A 9,500-nucleotide genomic window follows, 5' to 3' on the forward strand; every position below is an offset into this window, starting at 1 on the left:
ATATATATATCTCCAACTGAGTGAGACAGATCAATCCCTCCAGTAAGGAAGACCTCCACAGCGAGGATCCACCTGTGGCTGTGTGAGTTAGTCTGAAATGTTTAAAATATATTTAAGTTAAAAGCAGCTACATATAGTCAACTCAGTAGCTCTAAAGTTGAACAGATGTCAGCATTTGACTGACACTTCATCTGACCACTTTGACATTTTCACTTCAGTTTGAGTTGACTGGCCTGATGAGAAGCAGTCTGCAGTCAGCTAACTAAAACCAACATTTATTGGCTTTACATACACATGCAAACTGAGTTCAACGCCTTAGCTAAGCCACTCCAAAGTTAAAACGAAAAAACAAAAGYCGTAAAAGAAGCCCATGTTTACTCTGCTAAGTCTGAAATACTTATGTTAGCCTAGCTTAAGCTAGCTAACATTTACACCGCTAAAATCAAGTTCAAAATACAAAATGAGAGAGGCAGAAGAACCTCAGCGACTGTTTAGGTCAAAATTATGGTTTTATTGTGACAACAACACAAAAGTTTTACTCGATTTAAAAATAAGTAGAGAAATATTGATGGGAGAAACTGAAGGTGTGGAGGCGGTATCCGGCCCGACATGCCTAGTCCGGACACCTCCGCCCTGTCACTGGCACTAAAACATGGCGGAGGTTTACATTTCACTCATTATTTATATATATAAACAGTTCATGCTACAGTAAACACACTAAATACAGTGCTGTTGTTCTTCCCCATCCCTTCCTGTAAAAAAATAATCTAAAAACACGACAGGGCCCACTTCCCGTCCCGCATCCACGGCATCGTCTTACCGCTGTCACCGATGATGAGCAGCTTGAAGAGGTAATCGTAGTCCCTGGCCATGCCGGTAGCTGGTAGCTAACCCCCGCCGTGTGCCGCTGTGCTGCTCGACTCCCCCCTGGACCGCAGAAACCCACCAGCTCCCTGATCCCCCCCGTATGAAAGAAACGAGCAACTACCCGTCGCCTGAAAGTTAGCCCACCAGAGCCGATGGCGTTTTTTTTTTCCTCGGGGTTTCGCGGTGTCAGCAATCCTCTCCCTCCGCTGCAAACAGCCGGAAACTCTGCTTCCTTCTCAAGCCGAGCTGCACCCAAGTGTGAGCCGGCCTCACTGCGCAGGCTCCGGCCACAGCGCTGCCGCCCCAGACCTCTGATGAAGGCCACTCAAAACAGAAATCACTAAAACACCAGCTTTCTCCTCTAAAGCACCATAATATGGGCCTTTTATAACAATATGACATAACAAAAAGTCTAAACTTTGATGGATTAACTGTGCAATAAATGGAAAGAAAGTGGCTCTCATTAGGGTCACTATGGTAATTACACACCTGTCTGTCACTCCCTGAGGCAGACATAAAACCCCAAATTACAAAGTAAACCTCAGTGTACTAAAACTACCGTTGGTTTTAAGTAAAATTGTGAAGAATTGGAAAAAGTGTCAGCTCTTCACAAGCCATTTTTGTTTCACTAATGTTTCATGTAGGAGCTAAAAGTAAAAAAAAGGCCCTTCTCCATACATGTGGGAATGTTTTAGTTGCAGAGCAGGGAGTTGCACCCATATGAAGAACATAATACCAAATAAATGCAAGGAAATGCACAATGCGTATGGTCTTAACTGAACAAGGACATTAAATATGCTGTAAAGTTTGGAGAAAATATTTATAAATTTATAATCATGACCCAGTGCTGTTCTGCCTACTTACACAATTTTTTCATATAACTGAAGATTTACAAAGACAAATTCTAATAAAACCTTAGAATTTTAAGGGGCTCCAGTTTTGTAAACTTGAGGTTATGTATTTAGACATGACCTCCGGCATTCATCAGGGGTGCTGCAACATCTTTTGCACCCCCTACTTCCCATAGCACAAAAAGAAAGGGAGTTTGTGTTTGGTAGATTATTTCTTTGTTGTAGCAATGTTTATTGGCAATAAATCTTGTGATTATCAGCAATGAGGTGCAGCAGAAGCTCAAAATAAGTGTTATTAGTAACAAAAAGAAAAAAATTGTGTAGGTCTTCTGGACGGGTTCTTCTCTAATGAAACGTTTCGTCTCTCCTCCAAGAGACTTCTTCAGTCTGAGAGTTTCAGGCAAAATTCAGGCTTTTAAGCCCTGCCTCCATGTGACTGATACTCACATCACATGGCTATCGTTGACACCTAATTAACACTTATTAACAGGGAGTGGAGTGATACTGGCAATAGCAGCACTGTAGGAGGGGGACAACTGAAAACGGAGGCCTCCACCTCTGTTTAATGATGGATGGTCTTTCTTTACAAAAATGGCTTCTTTTACTCCTCTCAAACCAACGTTCCTCTCTATCAAGAATGAGAACATCCTCATCTCTGAAAGAGTGACCGCTGGCCTGTAAATGAGTGAAAACTGCAGAGTTCTGGCCATTAGAGGTAGCTCGTCTGTCTAATGGACAATTATGTAAATATTTTTATCTAATTATTTTAATTTGTTTTGAATATGTTGTTTGTATGTTGTACCGGTCAAGTCTGAAGCAAACCTCAGTGACCTCTCACCAACCGTCAGGACAATAGCTCCTCCAGATCTCWCACACAATATGAAATCTATTTTTTATTATTACTGTATTGGCTTTTTACAACAGATTAATTTGATAAGAATGATTTGTCTTCTTATAGAAAGTTGTTTCCCCAAACAATTCTCACAAAAACAAAAGTCCAAAGAAATTTTAAAGACAGAGGTGGTTCTTTACAGAGGCATTTAAATGCGTGAAATCATTTTAGTAAAATAATTAGCAAAACACTGTCATATCAAACAGATTTTGGCTTTGTGTCTTCCTAATAAAGTTCAGTACAGTAGAATCACCTGCACATCACAWGATAAAAGAAACAAGTAAGAAATTGGGTTTAAAGGTTACTAAAACAAGGATTTAAAGTGAAAGAAAAAAAAAAGGAAATGAGCAGGGGGGTACAGTATCTCTGCCTCTCCGGGGCAAGATGAGCGTTTGAGTGTCTGGGGTTCTCCTGCTGAGGATTGGTTTATTAAATCAGTCCAATTTGATTTGACCTCTGCAGATTGGATTATTTTATAAATCCTGCTCCATCACGTTAGGATTGTGTCATCAATCTCTTCATTGGAGTCGGGCAGACCAGAGATTTTCTTCAGTGACCGGCGGTGACACTCTGACAGCAGCTCGTTACTGGCAGAGTCCAGAATAACAGTCATACTCTGAGAGAAATGAGAAATCAGACGTGATTTTCAGTGCAGACAACATAGCGATGTAGAAATCCTGGAACATGAAGACTCACCTGCATGGTTTCCTCTCCCTGGCGGAGTCCCAGCAGATTGACGATGGTGTGCTCACTCTGGCCCCTCACAGAGGTGTTCTTGTCCTTGGTGTTGTCCAGCAGGCTCTTCAGCAGGGGCTTGATGAGGCTGGTGTCCACGGGGGCCACTGAGGGCTGTTTGAATACCCACCATAGCACCCGCTCCGACACCAGTCTGATGTCACTGGACTGATTCTGAAGACACTGTTGGAGGTGGAGGGAGGTGTCAGAACATTCATCTTCCTGCGCACACATTCAGAGTTTCTCTCTGCTTATAACACTATTACATGGAAGCTACATGACATTAAAAACAAAACACTCAGAAGCAGGTCATAACTCTTTCATGGATCCTAGCCTATAGTTACAATGGAATATCAGGGCCAGACAACAAGATTTTTTATTATTATTACGAGATTAAAGTCATCATTTTATGAAAATAAAGTCATAATTTTACTAGATTAAAGTCGTAATATTACGAGAAAAAAAGTCAATCATGACGTGTCGTTCTTGTTCCTCATTTCCTCCTTTTTTTCCTCACACCTGCTGTGTGCAGCCATGTGTGTCTCTCTAAAGTAGTCAATGATGACTTGGGCACTGTTAAATTAATATGCTTTCATCCAAATTAGCTACGTGACGACTAAATCTGTCAATGCATCCATTAATTACAATACAGCTTCAGTTTATCATACAGTCGTTTGCTCAATATCCAAGTTCTGCTACTGATAATTTGATACTAATGTGCTAAAACATTATTTATTTTAAGAAATACTAAAGAACAATTTGACAAGTTGCTCAACATTCCTCATTTTAATGCAGTGATAACTGCAGGCTTTTTCATGTAAAGGCTACAATATTATGACTTCAATTTTATAATATTACAAGTTTAAACTCGTAATATTACTTTAATCTTGTAATATTATGACTATTCTCATAATATTATGACTTTGAATGAACAACTGACCATCAATTTTCTGAAATTTGGCTGCGCTGGCCTTGGGGACTGGATTCTTCGGGCCCCTTAAAACTCACTTACTCCTCTGGCTAATAATCTTGCTCTATGCAGAGATTTTTTCATAAACACCATAGTGTGTCACAGTGTTGATGTAATATGATGTTTCTGCTTTATTCCTCATGTTCCCTTGTGTGGTTTTTAGTTTTTCTGTTGTTCTGTTTGTCAAAAGGTAGCGCAACTGTGTTTGCTGCATGACCGGTCTTAACTGCCCCCTCCCCKCTTCCKTGAATGTACAGCARCTTGTGAGTTTATTTCTGTGAAAGGCGCAATGAAAATAAAACTTTACTTACTTTATTTTTATACGATTTTGATGTCGTAATATTATGACTTTATTCTTGTAATTTAAAACAAAATCTCGTCGTGTGGCCCTAATACGCCGTCGTATATAGTAACTTCTTTAACACTATATAATTTTGACCCATTATTAAGAATACTGCTTATTTCACTCTTTTAAAAACATTTAAATGCTAAATCATCTGCCTACACTAAACTGAAAAGATCATTTGAGTTTGGAACCCACTTCTCACTTTTCCTACACTTGTTTAAATAAAGAACAGGGAAGTGAATGTCTACCACATGCAAGGTTTTACCTCCTACCTTAACGAACTGTGTGACGATGCGCTGCAGAACCTGACTGTTTCCCTCTGTTCGGAGATGATGCCTCATCAGGTAGCCCATAGCCCGGACCCCGCTGGTAGCAATGGGAATCTAGAGGAGGTGAAGAGAGGAGGTCAGGAATGGAAACATGAGAAAAACGAAGGACAGAGAAATGGATCTGTAGTGTTTCTGGATGGTTATGTTCTCAAACTCCAGGGAGTCACATCTCCCTACAGATTAGCTGTGTGTGTTTGTGCTCACCCTGTCAGCTGTGGCGTTGGCCAAAACCGTCTCTGTCACAGTCTCATAGTAATCCTTCCCACACAGCTTCTCAGGGGCAGACTTAACAGCTACAGCCAGGGCCAGGCTACGGCCGTGACGCACCATCCAGTCCACACCCGACATGTCCGCTGTGTGGAGGAAGACACGTATATTTACACTTCTGATGATCAGAACACACTTCATGAACACCATGTGTGAATAACTAGTTGGTAATAAACACAAACCCAGGACATGTTGCAGTAAGACGCTCTTCAGCTCCTCCTCTGACAGGAAGGCGCACAGTTCACCAACACAGCCTGCTGACGCCATACGGGTTGCATCCTGCAAGTCCACACACACACACACACACACACACACATACACACACACACACACACAGAAACACACACCAGACAGACAGACAAAGATAGATTCTGTTAACCTTATTCGCAGTGACATGACAGCTCAAAACCGCCTTTTTAGAAAACCACATCCTCTGCCTGACTTCCGTTTTTCTGCATGAGATCAGAGAGAAATCGACTCCCCGGAGCATTCCTCTGTGAAGCTACGGTTTAGAAGTTTTAACATGTCCGCTTTGTTTACCTGACTTTTAGTTATTGTTTGTAGTGAAGCTGCAGCATCAGTCATGAAACAATGTTTGATTTGACTCCACTGTAATATTTTCAGCTTGATGTTCGGAGATCGATTCAGTTTTCATACCTCGTCGTGTCCGAGCATGCCTAATAACGTGGTGGTGATGTTTTTGCGGATGACTGGATCCACTTTTGATCCGGCTCCCTGGATGACAAACCTTAAGGCTTGAAGCATGGTCTCCCTGTGAAAGCAGAAAACAACATATTCAAAACATATTAAAATAATTAGATAAAAATATTTACATCATTGTCCAGTGATTCATGTCATCAGTTGGTAACAGGTTAAAAAAAACCCTCACATTCATAAGCAAAAACATTATTGCTTGACTTTACCTTTTAATTGGAAAAAATAAACATTACTTTACAGAGTTCGAACATTAGCACCCTCTGGTGGACAGATGATGTAATGGGACACTATTTTTATTTAGAAACACTAGAATACATTATTTCTATGCCAGCCTGTTTTTGTGAATCAGTCAATTATCTATTATTGTAAAACATGAAGACGGTCCAATACATTCTATAATAGGGCTGAAAACTGAATGTCTTTTTTTAGGTTAAAAATTTAATAAGTAAAATGGATAATATGAACATTAGGTTGTTGCAGTTGAGTTTTGTAGAGTTCACTTGTTAATTGTAACAAAAAAATCTTATTTTTTAAGACTGTTATTAGGTTGGTGCAGGGTTCCCATTTAGGCAATAAAAGATTTAGTCTTGACTGCTTAGATACAAACAAATATGACAGCAATGAAGGCTAAAATCATAAAAAGCAGCAGCAAATAAAAAAAAATCCAACTATCTTCTATAAATAAATAGTTTTAAACTTGAAATATTCACTTCAAGTATCTCATTTAAATTAAGATAAAATCATATCAACAAATAAATGTGTTTCAGCTCAAGCTGTCAATCTGTTGCTGTGCTTTTATTTTTATCTGACAAACTTACAGTAAGTCTTGTTTTTAATCACACAACTTACACACTGTTTAATGAAACCCTGCCAGGTCACCATGATTAGTCAGCACAAATAACGTTAGCTTAAATATACCTCCTGCTTGTGCATCTGTAACATGACAGATTATCACAAGTTTAGGTAAACGTATTTTGCAAAGGGAACATAAACAAATAGCTGTCGTTAACTCTGGATGAGTTCGGTACATGCAGCAGCTGTTTTTGTTCCGGCGCGTTGTCGTCTTTTCTGTTTAGTTTTAAATGTTCCCATGCTTTTTGTAATTTGTCATTTTCTGAGCGCTAAGTTTCGACACTCTTTGTCTTCTTCTAAAGCTAAATATAGTGCTTGGCAAGCATACACGTATCGACAGTGTAACTGTTAGCAGAAGTGCTAATGTCGTAGCATTGTGTAACACAAATAAAATTCCGGCCGGATGAAAGTGCGCTGATTATAACAGTATGTATTTTTACAAAGCTTGGAGGCAGATAAATTTGCCTCAAGGATTTTTTTGTAATCAAATTACTTGAATTATTCAAGGAATTGTTTCAGCCCTATTCTATAATGAGTGTCATTTTGTATTTTCTCCGAGTGAACATTAATGCTGACTGTAAGCACCTGCTAGTGACACTTAAAGCAAAGAAACCCAGAATCAAAATGATAAAAATGAGAACTGGATGTAAAGTGTCATAACACAAACTGTGGGTTGTTGGTGTTGCATCAGCCTGYGTGCTCACCTGACACCAGAGTCCTCAGCATTGCGGATAGCAGAGAGCTGCTCAGTGAAGAGCGGATCGACCTTAGTGTGGATGGAAACCAGCTGACCCAAAGCCTCGGCAGCTCTCAGCCTCACCGCACGACTGGAGTCCTGCAGGGCCTTCAGGAAGGTAGTCTGAAGCTGAGGGAGGAAGGGCTTCAGGGCAATGCCCACCTGAAGACACAACAGCACCCTCAAATTAGACATGGAACACAGTTTGATCATTTGGTGGGTTTTTAAATATTTACGAACCTTCGCCAGCAGCAAGGTGAGGGTCTCCAACAGGGCGGTCTTCACTGTCCAGGCAAAGCGGTCTCCCAGGATCCGAATCAGAGGACCGGTGATGTTGACAACTGAAGGTCGCAGAGCCTCGGAGGACGTCAGTCTGATGACCCCTCCCAACGCTTTAGCAGCTTCTTCTTTCTGCTCAGGGCTGCCGGTGAGGACACCTTCTCTCAGGACTGACAGGATGCATGTCACACCCTGCGCAAACAAAAACAAAGAGGGGGTAAGTCAGGAAATAAAGATTATTCAAACTCCTAAAGCCAAGATTATCCAGGAATAAAGATATGTTCAATCTGCTTATTTTAAAACAGCTAGTTGTTCTCCCTGAAAAACAGACAAAAAGGTGTTCAAAACATCCAAAGTACCCTAAGAGAACATTCACCTTTTCATTGTTAATATGCATCAAATAATCAACATTAGACCCTTTAAATTGCATGAAAACAAGAAAACAGAGCAATAATAATGGTCAGAGTAGCTGTACTCTTACCTTCTTGGGCAGACAGAAGCCAGGCAGGTGCTGACCCTTCACATCTGCAGTTATTGATCTGATGTCTCTGTGCAGGTCATCTATTAGAGCCAGCTGGCTGCTCGCATCCAGTTTCTACAGAAAACAGAAAACATTTACTTCCACCCTTAAAGAAAACTATTAATACTCCTAAATATCTTGTTTTATCTGTACTATATTTATAGCAAATCAATCATTTGTGTTAGCTGCCGTCACTTTCCCATGAGCACACCTTGGTGATGGAGTTGATGGTGTCCCAGCTCTGGGACAGGACCTCGGGGTTGGTGTCATTCAGAAGGCGGATGAGGCCTGACAGCAGGGTGCGAGTGTGAGCGCTGTAATCCAGACGGGTGCGGGCAAAGTAAGCGTTCAGGATGGTGACGGCGGCCTGACGGAGGCCGGGGTCGGCTCCTCGGGTCGCCTCAAGCAGGTCTTCTATGATGATCCTCTGACCTACTTCATCRTCCACAGAGAGGATCACCGTCTGACAGCTGAACAACTCCTGAACKAGACAGGCAGAGGAACACTTCCTGTTATTTAGACTACAACATGACAACAATGTGCTTTAAAGGAATATAACACTAAATTTATGCAGGGTTCCTGCAGTTCAAAGCAAGTTAAATTTAAGACCTTTTAATGCCAAGTGAAATTAAATTTAAGACCAATTTCATAATAAACACAAATGACAAAAAATTAAAAAACTGTTGCAGAAACTCATCTAAGTATTTTTGGTTGAATTATTCAAATATTGCTAATAGACCAATTGTTTATATCAAATGGTACATATCTAACTATAGCAGAAACATTCTTAGCAGTCAGTTTTAAATTTAATTTAATTTCAGGAATCCAAAATTTGGACTTTTAGGGCCCACGGTGGGGTCTTAACCCCAACTTGCAGTAGGTGAAACCTTTAAGGGTCTGTGACATCAGTTTTTTGTAAGAAAAGTGAATGCATTTTTGTAAAGACAACATTAACATATTACCAAATGAATTTCACATTACTCAGATAAACAGTTGAGATATTTGCATGTGAAATAACAGGAAGTGATGTCAAAGGGGAAATGTCTGCATGTGAATATTAAAAAAAATACACATTTTTACCAATTACTTTAATATTTGAAATGAGTTACAATCATCTTATTTACAATGTGTTAACATTT

The 9,500-nt window shown here is 40.2% G+C and overlaps 2 protein-coding genes across 3 annotated transcripts in view; both read right to left on the reverse strand.

Annotated features, from left to right (window-relative positions):
* Window positions 1–1,189, reverse strand: part of rab35b (RAB35, member RAS oncogene family b) — a 16,413-nt gene extending 15,224 nt beyond the window's left edge. Inside the window, exon 1 of one of the 2 annotated variants that reach the window (XM_014014961.1) lies at window positions 821–1,182. In XM_014014961.1, coding sequence (XP_013870415.1) covers window positions 821–872 — 52 coding nt within the window. In that variant the 5' untranslated portion in view covers window positions 873–1,182. Of the gene's footprint in view, window positions 1–820 lie in introns of both variants that reach the window. The other variant, XM_014014962.1, reaches the window with a different exon arrangement.
* A 1,409-nt stretch (window positions 1,190–2,598) lies between these two features.
* The window catches only part of gcn1 (GCN1 activator of EIF2AK4), a 50,905-nt gene continuing 44,003 nt past the window's right edge, over window positions 2,599–9,500 (reverse strand). The window contains exons 48-57 of the mRNA XM_014014963.1: window positions 8,573–8,842; window positions 8,323–8,436; window positions 7,803–8,033; window positions 7,531–7,724; window positions 5,915–6,029; window positions 5,440–5,536; window positions 5,195–5,343; window positions 4,934–5,044; window positions 3,307–3,528; window positions 2,599–3,226 (exon numbers count right to left, since the gene is read on the reverse strand). Of these exons, the coding sequence (XP_013870417.1) occupies window positions 3,101–3,226; window positions 3,307–3,528; window positions 4,934–5,044; window positions 5,195–5,343; window positions 5,440–5,536; window positions 5,915–6,029; window positions 7,531–7,724; window positions 7,803–8,033; window positions 8,323–8,436; window positions 8,573–8,842 (1,629 nt within the window). The 3' untranslated portion in view covers window positions 2,599–3,100. The remainder of the gene's footprint in view (window positions 3,227–3,306; window positions 3,529–4,933; window positions 5,045–5,194; window positions 5,344–5,439; window positions 5,537–5,914; window positions 6,030–7,530; window positions 7,725–7,802; window positions 8,034–8,322; window positions 8,437–8,572; window positions 8,843–9,500) is intronic.

The sequence above is a fragment of the Austrofundulus limnaeus genome, unplaced genomic scaffold (genome assembly GCF_001266775.1).
Source record: "Austrofundulus limnaeus strain Quisiro unplaced genomic scaffold, Austrofundulus_limnaeus-1.0 Scaffold120, whole genome shotgun sequence".
NCBI lineage: Eukaryota > Metazoa > Chordata > Actinopteri > Cyprinodontiformes > Rivulidae > Austrofundulus > Austrofundulus limnaeus.